At 35.8% G+C, this 20,375-nt stretch overlaps 1 protein-coding gene across 7 annotated transcripts in view; it reads right to left on the bottom strand.

Moving 5' to 3' along the window:
* TENM2 (teneurin transmembrane protein 2) overlaps positions 1–20,375 on the bottom strand; it is a 554,942-nt gene that overhangs the window by 495,235 nt on the left and 39,332 nt on the right. For 3 of the 7 annotated variants that reach the window (XM_075715623.1, XM_075715624.1, XM_075715626.1), the window contains exon 2: positions 13,708–13,983. The exons of 2 other annotated variants lie outside the window; for them this stretch is intronic. In XM_075715623.1, coding sequence (XP_075571738.1) covers positions 13,708–13,983 — 276 coding nt within the window. Of the gene's footprint in view, positions 1–13,661; positions 13,665–13,707; positions 13,984–20,375 lie in introns of all 7 variants that reach the window. 2 more of the 7 variants (XM_075715627.1, XM_075715628.1) reach the window with 1 other exon arrangement.

Below are 20,375 nucleotides of genomic sequence, written 5' to 3'. Positions count from 1 at the left end.
CATCACACTCACCCTGACACAGTTCAGATTTCTAACAAGTGCATAAGCTACAGTACTTGTCTGTTGGTTTATAACAAACTTCTGAAAGTATGTCTTTAGGCCTATGTCTATACTAATTTCAAAGTCACTGTCTACTTTCTCTTCTCTCTCCTTGTGCAAGTTTGTACATCTTTATAATACCTTCTGATTAATTTATCACATAGTAAAGATTTTTAAAAAATCATTATCCTTTTGATCTAAAAATCCTTATATTTCATCTTTAATATGTTCTTTTGAGAGGATCTTTCTGGAGAAGTTGCCACGTACGTTCTACTCCTCTGAGACATAACAGCAGAGCTCAAGTAAGACTTTAGGAGCTTCAAATCACATTTAAACTTCTTTGAAAAGTTTTTGTTTGTTAAAAAACCTCATTTCTTCCATGCTAAGAAAAATGAGAGTACTATTGCAGTACATATGGCACAAGACGACTAGCAAACAGGAAATACATAAAACCAATATTTGAAAGAGTGTCAAAATTTATCACCACAGAAGTGATTTGAAGCATTTCTAACATGCAGTTATTTCATGAACTAGACTCAAATAAGAAAGGACAAAAGTAGAGAAAAGAAAAGTATTGATTTCTTCAGATTGTTTTTCTAAGATGATCATTATTTCTGTAAGATGATCTATTCCTCCATTTTTTTTAAGTCATGCAAAGAATTCATCGTATGTAGGAAAAAAAACCCCAACCCTCACTTTGCACATTCATACTGTAATATTCTGCTTTATAAAGAGTGCTTTTAAGCCATCACGTGTCAAACAAAACTAGGATATTATCTGGAACCACATTAAAGTCTTAAGCTCAAGGCACTATGTTATATTAAAAAAAATGCAGAAAGGGAGAATAAATGGTCTTTCAGGCAAAGACTAGCAAATGCCATAATATTTTTACCAAGACTGAAAATGATGGGAGAAAAATATGGTGAAAAATACCAGTAAAAAAATGAAATACCTAAAAATAATAAAAGTTAATATAAATTATCAGGGGATTGACCAAAGCCATAGAAAGTGTACAGCTACCTGGTATACCTCCTTTACACTTCACCATGTACAATTATTTTTCTTACTGATGCTGACTGTGAAGTCCTCAGAATTATGTTCAAATCCTCCCCCCACAACTCCAGCCTACAAGTTAAAGCGCTGTGGTACTGATTGCTCCCGGAATATTTTCTCAGGTTCTTTAGCAAAACAGCTGGACTGAGGATAAGATAGAAAACAGTGATTATTAATGTCTGCCTGCTGTGGTTATAGGTCCGTCTTCTAACATTTATCATAGGTCTCTTATTTATCTTTTTCTCTTACAAAAAAAGAAGTGCCACAAAAAATATCACAATTGTAATCACACCAGGCTGCCTTCATCTGTCCTGATGCCTATGGAAGTAAAATGTAATGAATTAATTCAAACTGTGCAAAAAACTGAAAACACAGGAGAAATTGTGGTTTTAAATTAACAGAAATGTTCATCTGAAAAGATTAGATGGCATTCGGTCACCTAAGAGAGCCGATACAGTGCTCCATTATGTATAGAATGTCCTTAATTCTGGGTAGGGACATTAAGTCCACAAATAGAGAGTCCACAGGGGAGAGGACAATGAGTCCTGATTGAGACAGACAGAAGACAGGCTTGGAGGGTGATCCAATCCCAAAATTTAGGATTAAACTGAATATGGGTATTCATCTTCAGATACTCTTAGGGAAGTCAAATTATAGGTCAAGAAATAAAGTATCTCAAAGAATAAAAACTGGCTAAGTATCACAACAGAAGTGGTCTTGAAGTATGCAGTAATTATCCAGGAAATTAGAACTGGCAAATTAAGCTAGACGATCAAGACTCAAGGAGTCTTTGAGCAGCTACCTAGGGATATATTGACAGGACTGGGCAGATAAGGTTTATTATGGGCAGATAAGGTTTATTATTTCACTATTTAATACTGAAAATGTAGAGAACTCCACAAAGGAAGGAAACAAACTGAATTATTTACGTATATTGTTAGCTTTATGCATTTCATAGTTATTTCTAAAAATGAGAAAGAAAATAAAACTCAAAATGTTTATATCTCATTCACAAGCACGTAACACAAATACAAGCATTCAATTCCTAGCAATCTTGTGGCATACACTGACATATTAACCCTTCAAGGCCAACAGCTTAGAAGGTTTGCTATAGTAAAAAAGGTTATTAAAGTGAACATCAGCATTTATATACAGATGAAAACCATCAAAACTTATTCTCTGTATTGCTACAGCATGCTTTTGAAAAACAGCATACACACATCGTTAATAAAAACATTTTTGATGGCAGATTACTACTTCCTTGCACAGGTGTGTTGTTTCATTGACTGTCCTAAACCTAAGCATTTGATGAGTTCTCTGCAGCCTCCTTGGACTCCTCTTTCCTTTGCAACTCATGTCCCACTACTTGTTCTCACCCACTCGTCTTTTCACACTGCAGGTCACACTCAGCCTTTACCTAATCCTTCCTACCCCACACCTTCTTTCTATGCATTGTACAAAACTGTTCAGAAACAACTTTTTAGCACAAGTGTTAGTGATGTTGTGTTTTACTTAGCAAAAAGAAGTTTAAAAAGGAGGGGAAAAAAAAAAAGAGCACTACAAAAGACAAACTCCATTCTGTTAAGCAATTATATCCATTCCCTTGTTTTGTCCTTATTCACACTATGTAATATAGCTCGAAGCTATAGCATTATGTGGGAGATACAAAAATAGCGTATGACTCGTTAAAAATAATTCCCCTCTTTTGAAAGAAAACTGAAAAGTAACTTCACTGTAATTCATCTTATTTCAAGTTTAGTAAACAGAACTGTTCTATGGAAAACTGATAAACCATTTCTTATCTAGTACCACTCAAGTCTTTTTTTAAAAAAAAAACATTTTTTCCCCCAGGAATCATGATTACTCATTCTTACAGCTCAGCATCTGAAGAAACAGAAGCTATATTTTCACTCTTGAATGCTAATTTGATGTTGAGAAAAGTCCCTTAACCATTTGTGTGAAAAAATCCAACTGCTACCTTTCAGTATTTCTGAATGACAGTCATGGCTCTAAGCAAACAAATGATGCTCACATATTGTGCCTTGCCTACAGGCATGTTGTTATAATTGAATGATATTATGCCTTCTTACAAGATGGTATCTCAGTTTCAATAGGCAAGGACGTATCAGTTTCCATAGGCGTCTTGAACTTCCTGGCAAATACAGTTTCATCAACTGAACAGTCTTCCTCTCTGTATCAGCAACACGCTCCTGGAAAGCCTTAGAATGACTTGAACAGTCAGCAGCTTCTGAGATATTTGTAACAACTTCAGAAATCACAAAAGCCATCCTTTCCACTGAATTGTTGCTCAGCTGCAAAATCTGTCCCAGAGAGATGTTATTTGAAGGCCTTCAATAATACCAGCATGGTTCTTAAAAAATGTAAAACTACCAAACTTCCTCTTCCACCTTAGCCTACAGGAAAAGAAGTTTGATAAGTTCATATTGTTATTTCATTTACCTGGATAGCTGCATTGTGTATTTGGGAGCACACAGAAAATACCAAAGGACGGAAGGTATAAATTTGAGTTCATACTGCATCTAAATACAGTCTGATATACTCTGTGAATGAACTGTACCTGCGATATATTGCAGGAATCACAGAAGTTTCTTAGAGTCCAGCTTGTGTAAATCTCTCTCTCAGACCCCATCACCTGACCACAGATGGATAATCACTGTGCAACCACAGACTTAGGTGGACAGGTAGGACAAATGGTACCTACGAGCCTAAGGATCTTGCACATTTTTAATACTAGGAAAGGAACCTTGAACTGGATGCCTTGAGGAGCCAGCACAGAGTATATCAGCAACTTATCTTCTAGTAACTATACCTCCTTCTGTGACTTCATTCACAAATAAAACTGCCTCTTCTTCTGACATCAGCATTGTTCTGCTGCACAGTATTAAGTATCCAGAAACCTGAGGTGGTTTTCTCAGTAAGAAATGAGTGATGTAGAGTTTGTAGGCAACTACAGTGCAAGTGGTGTTAGTTAAATGTATTTATGCAACAAACCCAAGTGGATAACCAGGAAACAGCCCCTTTTCAGGACTTGGTTGTTCCAGCTACTGCTTCATTTCCTGAAAGCAACAGCACCTGAAGAATTGAATCTCCACACAGCTCTGCTGCCAGTTGTGCAAATTATTCTCCATAAGGCCACTTTTTTTTTTGCCATTGCTTTACACAAATAAAGGAAGAGGTACTGTTTAGAAGCAGTACCTCTTCCAAAATTCAGTGGTTTTTAGCACAAGAATGTGGAAGATCACAGCAATGGCACCCTCTGGTGACAAACAGTAACACATTATAATGAGATAAATTATTGAGCCTGGAAAAGCATTTAAAGCTACCGCTTCATGTAAACCTATTTACATGGAAAGCATTCCTACAGCAAGTTGCAATATGTAGGCAGTTATTTTTAAGAACAATGATAACTAGCCTTCAATAGCAGGCAACTTTACTGAAAAGGCAAGTTCTTCAAAATACTTCCATCTCTCCAGTATCATCGTATCTTCCTTTATGGGTTCTAGTCTAATCTGTCATTCTTTAACCATGAGATAGACAGACTATAAATTGAAAAAACAGTCCCCTATTTTTATCATAGATAGCATTTCGTGTTCACATACGGTTAAGATTTCAGCATCGTCTCTGTAGTGCTACCAACAGCTTTTGAGATGTTGAAGAACACTGACGAGAGCTCTGTGAGCCAAAGACTTAACAGGCGAGTGTTCTGGAAGTGGACAAACAGCTGCTCATACGGAATCTTTCACTTGATTTGAGAGGCAGAACTTCAGCCATTCTGAAGCATTACCAATCATCCCCGTAGCTTCTTAAAGCAAGAATGTCAGAGTCAGCAATTTCAAATGCTACAGAGAGACTGAACGAATATATAGAAGTATTTCCCTTATCAATGTCAAGGAAGGAGACTGTCACAGAATGTGTAAAAGCTTAAATTAAGCAGAAAGTTGTCTTCAATCCACGTGAAATATAGTGAAATTAAACGTAAAGAAAACAGTTGATTTCCAGGTTGCTCCTATAGTATCTGACAGAACTCCAATTCTGCCAGGAGCTTCTGCAAAAAGTTGAGTCACAAAAAAACTTTATGGGTAAAAACTTAAAACTCGGGCTCATGAATTATATTTCCTCTCCTCTGATCTAAGGAACAGAACTTATGGCACATTTTCATCATTTAGTACTTAAGAACTACGTAAAAAAAAGTTTTTTAATAAAAGAGAGTAAAGTAATAATCTCTCTTGAAACTCAGTAACTATAGGATTATTTAGTTTTCAACAAGTTCTATTTATTCTAATATATACATATTAAAACTTTGGCACTAAAAGAGATAAGGTATAGTTTCCTATCTATTTTCTAACAAGATGAATTCTATTCTACTTGAATAGAATGTTACATTTCAACACCACGTTAACAATCAATTCAAATATATTGTCTTTGACAAGCTGCCAGATTATTTGAAAAGAACAGTGTATAGAGTGTAAACACAAAGCGTATCAAATGAAATATATAGAAACAGTAACAATACCTAAACGGCCATATACATGTGTAGTTTTACATGTGTGAGAAATAGGCATTCACTGTACTATCCAACAGAGTTCACTGGTCAGACTCAGGCCAAGCTTCATAAATGAAGGGTTGACTAGAAAAAACAGTACGTAACTTGACCTAATTATGCACTAATCAGTGAAATATGCAAGTCTCTGTAATTAGGAAGATTATTAACAGTGGGATATGCTACATGAACAAAGGTGCTGGTATCTGGCTTGACAAATTTAGAGAAGGCGTTCGGTAAAACTTCACAGTCTTTTGAAAGGGAAGACAAAATAAATTCTATGATTTCCTGTGATGTGTGCTTCAGTTTACAAGGGAAATGCGAAATACCTATTTTTTTTGTTTCACCATGATAAATTTTGTTAAATACCACATACAGACAAACCTTCCTGCGAAGGTTTTATCACTCACCAGCCACTCACAATGCATTTATTACCAAGCTGGATTAACTTTATCAGATACACATCTCTGTTACAGAAAAGTATAAAAAGGCATTAGTCTAACTCCGTTATACTTTGAACAAAGGCGCTGCTCCTTGCTTACCTAGGTGACCTATATCAACTAAGTTTGTTTTACTAAAACTAATAATTGACAAACTGAATGATGTGCTGTAATGGAGTTCTTGTTAAATATAGTTTCATAATTTCTCTCTAGTAGATGGAAAGGCTCATAATTAAATTATTAATTGAAAAATCTCATGGTTATTTTGAGAGTTTTTTTAAAAAGCTCTCCATATTGTGACCTTCGCACAATGATGTAGACACAGCTGCACACAAAAGCTCCTTCCCTATGAATTCAGGAAAAAAGAAGATCACAGCTAGCCTCAGCAGTTTCTGAACCCAGCTGCTGCAGTATTTTCCAGGTAGCCTTAATTCACCAGCCTGTATTTCCGTTTTCCTCAGTTTCCTGGCTGAATACTGGATTTCATTTCCCAGGTTGCCTTGGTTCATGCAATTACGTAGGGGGCATTCATATAATCCAAAAAAGTCACTCTGAAGAGAGAGACTGCAAAACAGGACACAGTTTCAGCCAGGTTGTATGGTATATTGACAAAAAGCACAATGGTCAAGGCCCAGCAGCCAGAGCATGGCATAGACTGTGGCAGAGGTACTGAAATCACTGACACCTCAGAGAAATGAGAGTTTACGAATTTTACAGATACTGAAGCCCTGACTCAAATGAATGGGCAAGAAGATTACAGACTCCCATGGTATAAGACCTCACCACACCATGTGTAAGAGAGATTTTTTTTTTTTTCTTTTTTTTTTTTTACACTCCATCCATTTCTTCTATAAATCATGAAGGCTAGAAATACATATATCCGTGGGACAATAAAACCTGAGATTGTGGTGTACATCTCTCTGGTCAACACTGAACTGAATGGAAAATGTAATGGCTGCCAAATTGCTGAATGCCAGCTACAAGCAACTGAATGTCAAGATGGCATTTTTTTTTACCCTTTTAGGCCACCTAAGCAGAGCTGTCACTCTTGCCACATTTGCATCCTTACTCTCTAGAATATCACCAAATAATGTGTTCCAGATAGTATTTATTTAGCTCTTTCAATATACCCGTATGTTTAGCACTACTTCCATCGCATCATCCTGCTGACCTGCACTACAGTGTTACTGGGTTATGTTAAAATTATAACCAATGTTTAAGATTTTATATACTGTAATTTCATATTCTTGTCTTCCACAAGGCTTTAAAGTTTACTAGTACTACATATCCATTTTTTGCCCTTAACCCCATCATCCAGCCTCCCCCTGCACTGAATACATAAGCCATTTACCTGGACAAAACTGTAGTTGATGTGTAAAGACTTTAAAAGTCATTCCTGCTAGTCAATTCCCTCATTAGGAAACCACTTCCTATCAGAAGTGCCCTCAGGTTTTGAGAGCACATCAAAATTGGATCCACTTAAGCAACTGAGCTTTGATACTGTGCTTAATGACTTTCTAAATTTGTCATTTACAGAGTACTTTACAAGCCTTCCTAAAGAAGAGATGAAGTATGCCCATGCACGAGCTTACCTCCCTAGCACTCCTTCTTAAGAAGTCCAGTTGAGGTATGACGTATGCGATTCCATTTTCTGAGTATATGACATTTCATTTAAATCTCATCATTTCCTTAGGACCATCTGGACACTTTCTCAGTTACGAACAGCTCGTACAACTGTGGCAGCTCTTCCTCTCTTTCATATCTGTCCCTCCTGCTGTTTCCAAGCTACCTGGGTTGATCTGGGACAGAAATGGGCACAACGTTCCCAGACAGTACTAACAGCTGAAATTAGCACTCTGCTATGCGATATACAGTAAGTCTACAGCTTCCCTGCTTCTTGTACACAAAACACAAACTATCTCAAAATGATAAGGGTATATTATCTTTCTTCCCCCAATTAAACACTAAACAGATCTGCTACAACTGTGTCGCCACTGTTTAAACATCCCATTTCAACAAGGAAAGTATTTCCCATAGGCAAGAGTGAGTATTCCTTAGTGGAAATATTTAGGAAGTAAGCTTAATCTCCCACTTCTTTAACCCAAACAGAATTCTGTCACCAGGAAGGTTAAAACTTTCTACTTTCAAACTGGTCGTACCACTCAGAGATACTAGCACGCATACAACAAAACCAAAATCTTCTCAAGAGTAGAATCACAGTTTTACCATAACCTTTTCTGCAAATTAAGAACTGTGAAATAGAAAGCTGAATAAAAATTGAAGTAATAAAATATTGAGAACACCATATCCAAATTAAAAGAGTAAAAATAAGAAAATAAACTCCTCGTCTGTCATCTGATGGTCTGGTGCCCCTCTGTACACTCCTCTGATGCAGTAATATTTTTTCTTTTCCATTGTAAGTCTAACTCTGTTATTCAACAACATCCCAGGAAAAACCCAGGTTATATTGCTCATAAAATTGAAGTGACAGTAAAATATGAGGTCAGTTTGAATTATGGGGGGGTTTTTTGTTTGTTTTTTTTTTTTTTTTAAAGACTTACTCTACATATGCATTTGAGAAATCATTATATGAAATCACCACTGAAAACTTCATAGCAGGGGAAAAAAACCCAGGAAAATATAATTTCCCTATTTTTTCATATGATTCAATCAGAAGTACAACACATAAATAGTTTCTCATATTTCCTCTTCCAATTTTCTTGACTTCATTTCACTTTATTCATGGTGCTCTATTTTTTTATAGTTAAGTGATATGCACACATGGTATTGTCTGGTACTCAAACTCTTAATTACTACAATAAAAAAACACCACCAAAGTAATGTGGAAAAAATAATAGAATTCGTGGTCACCAATATGTGTAGCATAGCAAATATTGATGCATATTGAACCGGAAAATATCAGTGAAGCATCCTACAAAACCTTTCCATATGACTTGAATCCTCACACCTGATGCTGGAGACAGGCTGGCTGCAGTGGAGTAGGGAAGATCTCCAGGAAGAAAGGGAGAGGAGGTGAGGAAAGGGATAGTGCATGGCACTACCAGATTCAACATCAGGACTCTCCAGGTTCATTCCAATTATGCATCACTTTTCCACACCTCACCAGGCAGAGCTGGGCTATCAACACAAAAATGGTTCCGCACATGCAAAATTATTTGCTTTTCATAGGCATTATCTACAAAGAGCTACCAAAATCACAGTGTTTTATTGCAGATTTCTTTAAAACATACACACAGATTACCACAGTACGACCTTGAACTATTTCCCTTGTTTTGCTTAAGTTTGAGATTGCTTTATTTCTCCCCATTCTTTCTTGTCTTGCTGCTCAATTCAGAATCACTACTAGTACGATAAAAGCATTCCTTGATCATCTTTTTGGTTTCAGTCCTGGAAGTTCTCCTCCCCTAAGACACACTTTTTTTTTCTTTTCTGACACACAAATGTAAAACACAAACATCTCAAGTGTTTTATATTATAATATCACAGTATAAATCTCATTATAAACATGTTATGTTATGTCCCATATTTATATAATGGATAGTGATACTATCCTTTATATGTATTATATGTTATGTCCATTTATGTAATGGATAGTGATACTATCCATTATATACAATAATGGTACTAACACAAAAAGTGTCAAGGTAACAACCTTCTACCAAAAAAAAAAAAAAAAAAAAAAAGGTCACCAACACCATTCCAGATGTTTTCTCCTTTACAACAGGAGAATTAACATGATCTAAATTAATACCAAACTGAAAGCCTTCCTTGTGGATTGTCTTTGGGTCTATTAGTTCATTTCAGCACTCTGAAATATTACTGAGATCCACTTTAAGTTTACATGCTACTTTTCCGTTCTCCTTTCTTCTACCTAGGATTATGTTTTATCTTCTGTATTACTGATTTGTTCAGCTTTTCTCTCTCATCTAACTAATGTCGGTTGAGTTTAATTGCCTCCCTAACAGCCTGTAACTGGTCACTCAATAATAGTGAAGCCAGGAAAAGAGAAGATTTCAGATCTGTTGCAAAAGCATTCTGTACATCAATCATCGTTAATTATGACCGTTCTGTTTTCATGGATTTTTAAATTGAAAGTTACTTTATTTTACAACAGGTTTTTACATTTGTGAAAAAAAGATCATTTTCAACTCAACTTCAAAAAAAAAGAACTGCTCTACTTTAGAAAAAGAAAAAAAAAAATAGCCCTGGAAGAGTACTTGCTTTAAGGTCACTACCTAAACATAATCAGCACCTAAGCTTTACTCTGGAAATAGGAATACTGCAGGCTTAGGAAACAACACATGACAACTGATGACAAACACTACTTTTGAAAAGTTTTTTGTGATGCTTTGGAATAAACAGTTACAGGATTTATTAAAGGAAAGAAAAAATAAGCATTCAGGAACTGTCTGGTATATCCCTTATACCCCGTACCTGTGGGTCCCCACAAATAATTCTCTCTACAAAGCTGGCACGTGACATCAGAGGTAAGCTATATCTCTAACTGACTTTTTACATTTGTATGTGTCACCAAAAGAGTAGTTTACGTAAATCTCACAACTCAATATATCATGTTGAATTACAATTTGGTGACAGATTTGCTGTCATATATTCACATTGCCATGCCTAAAGAAGAGATGGCCAGATCAAGACAGTAATAAAAGCTGCAAGATATGATAAGAATTTTGAGCCCAATCAGACTTGTGAAAATAAAAGTGTTGCTTTTCAAACTGGATTGTCAATAAGGCGTTTTGTAAGGATGAATTCTAGTATACCAAGTGAAATGTTGAATTTTAAATGAGTTTCCGTTATTTCAATTTATCTATAAGCATTTCAAACCTGCTAATACTTCAAAGTTCACGGAATTCTAATTTATGATAAAATTAAATCATACTAAATCTAGGAGTGCAGAAAATGGTCATAAGCTTTGTGAATGGATTTGAATGGGAACAAAATCATATTGTTAGAGTAATTTCTAGAAATTAAACCTTTATGCTACTTAGAGATGTACTAAAAGTGACAAAATAGATTTAGTATTACAAGAAAAGTGAGAGATATGGTTTGTCGTGGGCTTTTTTTTTCTTTTAAGTACAATGACATAAATTGTGATAGCATTTCAGTATTAAAAAAAAAAAATCACCTTTTGGCGTTGAACTACTGTTTTGTAACACAACAGTTGAACCATACCAGGGCAAAAAGCTTCAACGGTACTTTAAATAAATTCAGTGCTTTATGCATCACGAGTTCCCTCTAATATTGCTAGGCATAAATGAATAAAATCTCATACCAAGAAATGTCTTGTTTTATGCTAGTACCCTGCAAATATGAAACCATATCAGAGAGCAAATTTCTCTTGAAGTATAGATTCTTGTTACTTCCTCTTCAAGATGAATACCTAGCAGGTTATTGATCTGCTTCTGAAGGACACAGTGTTTATTATGTAGGAAACCACTGCTGGGCACAAGCGTGAGAAATTAATCATGGTTTTGTAAGTGTCCACACTGTGGTGCTGAACCAGTGGGGCAACTGTCAATCTATATGATAATGCATCCCCAAACTTCATAAAATCAGTGATGTGAAGAACCATTGATTTTTGAGCTAACCAGGATTTGTGAGAGAGTAAGACTAAAAAGTTTACTGAAGTTAACACCTCTGTGTATATAACAGTTGCTTCGTACTTGCGTGTTTGTTATTTTAAACAACCGAACGTACAGAAACCCTTATCACAAAAACCTTTCCAAGTAAAAATGAATTCCACATACTGGTTTGTTTCTTTGATCATGTCCTTCTTTCTCTTATTAACATCATTGTTAGAAAAATTACTTATTCAAAATGGATTCACTGTACTGTATTTGCAATTAGTTAATAATTCACTTATAATAAAGGAGGAAAATGAAATGCAAGCAAACAGACTCATTCTTTTATGAATGTCTGCAACAGTATGTATGAAAGTAGGTCCTGAGATTAAATTTTCTCAGACAAAAGTGTGGCACAGTGCTTCCACTGAAATGGAGACAATCACCTTCAGAGAAGTGAATTCATGCTACAGAAATCATTCCATAATACCAGAATTTCATTAGTCAGGTTTTTTATTTGAAATTATATGCAGTAGGCCTTATCAAAACTATTCTAAAGTCAATGGAAGTTGTCATATATTCTGTGAATGGTATTATTAAAAAAAAAAAAAAAAGAAAAGGAAAAACCAATTAATCAGTCACTGATTCTTTTTAAAATACTGGCTTTCTTGTATGCACCATTACTAGTAAATATACATTTCCTCTTTGGTTTTAATGAAGAAACATATCCTGCTATGCCTAGGGAGAGGAGATATTACTTGAAGATTCAATTTAAATCAACAAAAGACGACTGCTGTTACAAACTCAGATCAATTGCCCTTTTCTGAACTTTTTTTCTATCAATATAAAAACTGTAATTCAGTTTTGCCTTGTTTGCTTGCCAATCAGTTCCTTGTGTTTCTAGGGCCTGGCACACCGGCTTTGCTGAAACTGAGACAACTGTCAGTAAGTGTGGGGAGGAGCCTAAAATAAACAGCTAAAAAAAAGTCCTCTTCCAAGAGGCAACCAAAATGTAGCAAATTATCACAAGTAATATGCGTAGCAGAGACCTGGTTTCATTAGCCAGTATCAGCTGCCTGAATAGTTGCTCTAAGGGTATAGTGTTAGGGAGGTTCCTCTTCACCTTCTCAGAATGGCAACTATCAAAACCTTTCGTTCATATTTTAACTAAGCTGAGTTTGCACCTTCATCACCCTACAGGATGAAGGACAAATTCCTGCAAATCCATTTTTACTACTTTTCCTCTTCAGTTTAATTTAAAAATATGTGAGCACAGAAAACTCCCCAGGTAAAAATGTTTAGCTGATACGTATGAAGAACATGAATCTGGGCTATATGCATTTGAAAGGACAGCTGGCTTAACGGAGTTTACTTTATTAACCAATGTGTAGGTGTTTTGTCACAAACGATTATTGCACTGTCTAAAGTCTCATTTCTATGAACTTAATAAACTATACTAAGCAGAAGTGCTTTGCCTCAGCCTGACGCATAGGTTTGCTTTCTCAAAGCCCCGCAATACTTACCAATAAGCAAACAGCAAATTAATCTCATATTTTACAACTTCAAAAACGTGAAAAAACACACAAAATTAAATCTGATCGCTACAAATTAGCACCATTGTTACAGCTACTAGCATATTGCAGATTATTAATATTACTTCAAGCTGTGCATAAAAATCACATATGAGAAACTATTTCTCTTAAGAAATTTCTTTCTGCTTCTTAACATTAAGTTCAAATTAATGTACTCTGAGCACAAACTTCTGTGAAAGATTATTGTGTGGAAAGTAAATTGTAAGATATAACACAATATATATCATATTATATGATACGCATGTAATAGAGTTTCCTGCTATTGATGCTAAAAAAGAAAAAGAGAACCCCCATTAAAATGCAGCTTTAGTCAAAGTGAGAAAGAAAAGTGAAAAATTCACCTTTAAAAGAACACTCATGTATTTTTAAGTATGATCACGTTCTCATACATGTGCATTAAGAATATATTGAAGAAAAAGGCCTACCATTTTCCTCATCTGACTTATTTTCATTGTCGGAGTCGGTAAGTGTGAGCGCTGAGTTTTCACGACTTGACAGACCGGAACTTCGCCTGGATTTGATCCCTCTTCCCCACAGCCTGATGGCATGCTCCGGAGACATTCCTCCCTCTGTGTCTGAGTCAGCATCAGAGCCGGTGCTCAAGGAATAGCCTTGGTGGAGTATTCCTATGTCTGAGCAGTAGCCACTTCGATGGGGAGAGGGCTCACAGATTCCTAGTTCTGCAAGGGTGAAGTTTGTTCCTAGAAGGGCAATTAAAAAAAAAAAAAAAAATTTAAAAGCTAGGGGATCTATTTTAAGTTTGAGAAATAACAGACCTTTTTAATTTCTCTTAACTATGCTGTACGCCAAGCCTTTGTAAGGAATGACATACAGAGATCTCTGGTGCACAGAGCTAGCAAGACTTAACTAAAACATATTGAATATAGTTAAAATGTATAGTTAAAACAAAGGTAAGAAAGATCTCTAAATTTTAGGTTACTATTTTGGCCCCAAATAATTAATCACTATATATGTGATTAACATAAAGCTCATGAAAATTGCTAATGATGTGACCTGCTTTATTATGTATCTAACCTTGTATTTGTAAGACCAGAGCGTGAGCTTTGAAGTTGAGCATTTGGTAACTCAAAAAGAGGAGTTTTTTCTTATGAAGCTAATGTTCTCATACACGAGTCTTCCATAGAGACAGTCATTTTTATTCTAATCTTCTCATAGTTTCCTATTTCATAGAAAATCAACACTTTTTTGGGAAAACACAGTTTACAGATACAGATCACTTGAAAGAATGCAAACCTATCAGTGATGCAATATGAAACCTTGTCACCAGTTTTGCACTTTTGCATTTGGTGAGATTGGTAGTTTAGTATCTGCCGCAGAAATCAAGACAGACTTCATAATCACCGTAATTGCTTTCTACCTTTTTTCACCATATTCAGGAAGAAAGCGTGCATCGACACCGAAATCAGGAGGTCACTGGGTTTAAAGGCAAAACTTTCAGGAACAATGTCAGAACATGTGACCTTTAGTAGTTAATAACAACTCAGTGGACAAAGTCTCATACATTTTTAAAGCACAGGGAGTCCCCCAGGGTTCTCAGAAAGTATAGACTTGGCTGGCTGCTTTCTGCTTATGTATTTGTTTCCTACAGTAATGAAGAGGATGATAAAAAATATAGGGAAATATTCACTGGTTTCTAAGGCTTTCAAAGGTTTTGAAAAGCAAAGTGATTTTAGCTTTGTTACATTGGGCTAAAAATGAAGAACAAAGACAGGCTGAAGTCGCTGGCAGTATAACTGCCAATGATTTAATTAATTTCTTAATTCCCACGGGAAGTAGATCTGTGGCCTGTGTTTCTAAAATGGTAGTTTTATTTTGTCCAAAAGCAGTTTATATTTTCTCCTCTTCCTCTGTATATTTATCAGAATGAAGCTATACAGTGGAAGTTCATGCACTAAATAAAAAAACATACTCAAGTGTTGTCCATTCATAAAAACGTTAACTGGATTTTTTAAAGTATTATAACTTCTTTCACAGATTAGCCAGGAAAAATCATACAGTATTAAATCTATCTGGTTCATCTATCTATATCAGCCCTCTCCAGTCTCACACCTAGCTGTGTATTCTTTGTGTATGGGATGTATATACGCATTACAGAGAGTAAAACTGGGCCCTACTTAACATTTATTCCTAGCGCTCATCAATTAAAGGAAGGTGATTGATTTCTTCTGGAAGACTGAGCTACGTCTTCATCCAGCAACAGCTGGACAGCAACACAGAGCATGACGAGAGCGAGGAGACATGCTCTCTTTCACCCCTAGCTTAACCGCTAAACAGGCCAGCAGCATGAGAGTGGCCAACATCACGTAAAGAACTACCAGCGACCGGATGCTTCTAAAGGAATGAAGCATTCAGTGGCAATGTTTAAAAAGAATATGAAAAGGCTGACATTAAAACAGTCCGCTCGCTCTCATCAACACCATATTAACCCAAACCCTCCTAGTTAGGAGTATATTTTAACCTGCCTTCTAACATTTATTCTAGTAATCAGAAATTTTGTGTTTAGTCAAAAGCAATGAACTGAACAGTCCTAAAAATGAGCTTCCGACGTGCATTTCAGTCTAGAGATTTTTTGCCTTTGTTTTTAAATAAGTAGAGAGCTTTAGACTGACATTTAGATGAAACAAAGCTCCTTTTAAAGAAAATGTAAATTTTAATCATGTGCAAGGAGAAGGCAGTTAACAAAGAGCTTGATTGATTAGAGTTTTGTTTTAGCCACATTAGCAAACTAAGCTTAGACTCATTAAAAAAAAAAGGTCAAAATCAACCAAAAATATAAAAATACTATGAAAAATGGAGTGAACTGAAGCCTAGCATCCCACACTTTCTGACCTACACAGGTAGAGTGCATGTTGACATTAGATACACATTAAAATTACCAAACTCATCATAAAAGTGAAGTTTTTCAAGTTTTTTTTTTTTTTTTGCTGCTGGCATAAATGTCTACAAATACACACCCATTATGAATATATTAGCTTAATTAAGCTGTTTTACATACACAGTAAAACATTTTAATGATATTCTGTGGATGGCCCAGATGATTTCACTCAGATTAGCATCCTGTATTGACGTCAGAATCTGACTATAACATGCGATGCAAAAAGCAATCTTAAGAGAAATTCTTCATTTGACTGAGGAAAATGGTAAGGCGCTGAAAGTAGAAGGAAAATATAGTATTCACAGAACTCATTCATCCATTGGAGTTCTATTATCTGGGAACTTGGCATCTTCCAGCAATGTGAAGAAAAAGATTTGAAAACCGACCAAGTTTAAAAAATTTGAGAAGTGGATAAGATCAACTCAAAACCACAAATGGAATGAGCCTCTGAGCCTCTGGGAGAGGATTTTCTATGCTGCTTCTCAGATCTCCTTACAGTCTTACAACAGAAAATCTCAAGCATCCTGACGACAGACATGAAATATTCTGGAGATTTCCCTCTCTAGCAAAAACAGGTTCTTCTCTAAATTAGTCTTATTTATTAATTTTCAGTGTTTGATTCTGCAAAATATTATTTGAGAGTGTTCTCTAAGACAGCATACAATGGCAGAATAACTTGTTCTTGGATACCCATGGATAACCACAAAAGAACGTATTTTGGAGGTGTTTTTCACATCTATATACATACATATATAAAAGCATTTGTCGGATATATATTTTATATCTAAATATAGAAAAAGGTACCTATATATGTTATACTTCCCGATATCTTCATAGCCCTTAATTTACTGTAAAATCTGAGGAAAAGGAGATAGAAGCACTATAGTTATGTTCTCTAGACCTTTTCTTCATCTGGATCATATTCTCCTGCATGCCTTGTTTCCCTAAAATGAAACTGTCCACATCTCTTGAATAACATATGAACTGCTTTCACTAATATAATATTCTCTTATTTGCTCAGCCATTATTGCACATTAAGGTATTAATGGTATTAGTAGACCACCCTTCTAAATTCAGGTAGGGGGTAAATACAGTTCTGGATGCACAGAAATGATTTATTCAATAATTCACAGCAGAAAGAACCCTACTATTACTTTGCAAATAACGTATAGTCTCACAAACAATGAGAAAATGTCTAACGCATTTCATATCCACTCATACTGGCAGAATGCTCTGTATGGGATCCTAACGACAGAAAGGTCGCCAAGAACAGTGCAGCCTTCCTCATCCCCACTGCCTGTAGAAACTACAGCACCTATGAGCTGCATCAAGGAAACACAGACACAACCTGGCCTGGGGTTAAGATTTAGTGTCTTCCTTACAGCTCTTTAAGTGATTAGGAGATCCAGCAAATCAAAACCTCCTAGAACAAAAGCAAAGGAAGGAGGGCAGCAGTACCTGTTGCTTGCCATACCCTGGGAATTAAAATTGTACTGCTGTGTATTCACAAAGAAAAATCTGGTCCATGAGCTAAAATGCACTGCTAGCACTAGCAGTCAAGGCAGATGGATGGCTTCTTACAATGTTATACAGCATACTTTATCTCTAGGGCTTGCATGGAGTTGAGAGTAACCACATTTTACTGAAACTTCACTTGCAAAGTAGGACTGAAATGTTCAGGGAGAATCCATTCTTGCACATTCAAAACTTAAGGGTGTTTTCTTTCAGATTCTTGTAGCATCTACTACATTGCTGGTGACACTAAGTGAGAAGAGATAAATAACATCAGATCCTTATTTATGGAAAAGAAAGAGACCTCCTTCTCTCAAAGAACACACCACCAAAAAAAAAAGTCACAGGGTTCTTTGCTTTTTCATATGCAACGGAGGTTACTAGCCTCCACCCCTAGTCCCTCCATCCCCACCTGCAGAAATCACTAGACCATTTTCATTAAAGAAAAGCAGTTAATACCAGCTGCTCCACTAAGGTGTATGTAATCTGTCATACAAAAAGAGACCAGTAGTATACTAGTTTAGAAGTGCAATATAATTTTATGTACTTGATCACCATTGCCCATAATCTACATGCTGTGAATAGTCTCTCAATAGAGTAGAAAAGATTATTTCCTTTTAATTAATACATTACTTCTATTATCTTTTGAACACATTTCCTTTTACAGAAATTTACTAAAGTTATTTAGTATATAAATGCTTACTGAAAGTGTGTTTAATTCAACGATGTACAATTCTACTCATTATCTCAGCTAAGACTAGAAAGCATTACTATATAAGCAAAAGTTATTTTCACCTAACCTCTAGGCAGAGGTCTACATTTGGGTAACTACAAATTGCAGGAACTGCCCTTCTGAAGATTAACCTAATCCAGCTGTGATCGCTACGAGATGCCTCAGAGGAAGATATTGGAAACCAGTAATGCACAGATATGATAAAATTTGCCTCCAACACTAGAGCAGCAGTTGAAAACTGGGCTAAGTCTAAAATCAAAAGTATAAATATCACTTATATTCTCTGCTACTATAATCAATTACAAGAAGTAAGGATAAGAATAATACATTTATTTAAGACATTCCATCCTTCCTCAATTTTTTGTTATGTTCATAGCTGTAATGATTTTTGCTGGCACAAGTACCACAATTTAGCTCCAATCTGTGGTATATGAAGAGGTCATTCTTTTTAACAAATTCTGATGCACACTTAATTTTTCTCAATTCCTTATATTATTCTCATTTATTATAATGACAGGGAGAACGGATTATAGAATCACAGAATCATAGAATCGTTTAGGTTGGAAAAGACCTTTAAGATCATCCAGTCCAACCATTAACCTGCACTATTATTACAATCTAATTTTTTTATCCACTTACCGTACACATTGTTAACATTTACCCTTTTTACTCATCTTCCTTATCTGATAAACAACTGCCATTTTTTTAATCCTTCTTTGTATTTCACCTGTTTCAATACTATTCTTTTCCCATGATTGAAGATCCTGCTCTATACAATGGTTTACTTAATTTTGTTTCTAATTCTACACTATCAGATACTCCAAACTGAGACTCCAAACCTAAGCTCCATTTTTGAAGCTTTTCTACTATTTTATTTACAATTTTTGAAAAAAATCATAGTAATGTAAGCCCTTTCTTTTGCACATGTCCCCCTCCCCTCCCTCCCTGATACATCATTATAAAATATACTGCATCTTTCTGGTGGTTTAAATATACTTAAATCAGAAGTATTTTTTCTGTGCAACATACAGGAATTCTAACCACATAATCACAATGACTAGCCTCTGTGGCAAATTTAGCATTAGCATGTAACATGCCTGGAAAATTCTCTCTCAACATCACTGATGCTACAATGACTGGAATATTCCATCTCTGAAGAAAGCACAAATTCAAAAAGAAAAGCACAAGAAACAGATAAGCTCTTCTTTCACTGTGATCCCTCCACGTAGAGGCCAAGTAAGAAAGAGGAGGTACTAGCCACTCTAGCCATGAGACTCATCAACCTACAGCAGGTTTATGGGCTAGCTTTTCCTCCCCTTTATAACACCCACAAACGTTATTTCATAAACTGTTTACCTGAACTCTCCTAACACTCCCATTTCCTAAGTCTCTATCCATACTTCCCTAATAATAGTCCCCTGGTAGCATGGGGAGGGGGCAGTGTAAGCTCCGGTGGGACAAACTCACCGCTGATCAAACACTAGAAACACCAGAGAACGGATTCCTTAGAAATTAGAAAACAACAATAATGAACAAGCTATACCTCGTTCTAGGTTTTAAAATCTATAGCTGGGGGTTAACAATAGCAGGGCTTCCCACACACTTCGGTTACTGCCTGCTAAGAAGATCCGCAGATGACGTATTTTCATTTAAGATTATTAAATTCCAGGTACTGCTAGTCAGGAAGGCTAAACATTTTAGAACTAAGCGAATGTTGACTTTAACTCCTAATGATGATAAATTTTACATTTGTGACAAAGGCATCAGGAAATGCTGTATAAATGTTACTGAGAAGTATGAGAAAACCACAGAGGTCTTTATGCCCACCTCCGATGTGCTGTCACCCAGCCCGCACGTGCGTACATACGTACACACCCCACTCCGGTAATACTTACAACCATTTAGAATATACATGTATAGTGTGAAATTTTGTTAAAATACTAACACAGTAG

Source organism: Pelecanus crispus, chromosome 8, assembly GCF_030463565.1.
Source record: "Pelecanus crispus isolate bPelCri1 chromosome 8, bPelCri1.pri, whole genome shotgun sequence".
Lineage (NCBI taxonomy): Eukaryota > Metazoa > Chordata > Aves > Pelecaniformes > Pelecanidae > Pelecanus > Pelecanus crispus.
This window is presented reverse-complemented; position numbering and strand designations above follow the sequence as displayed.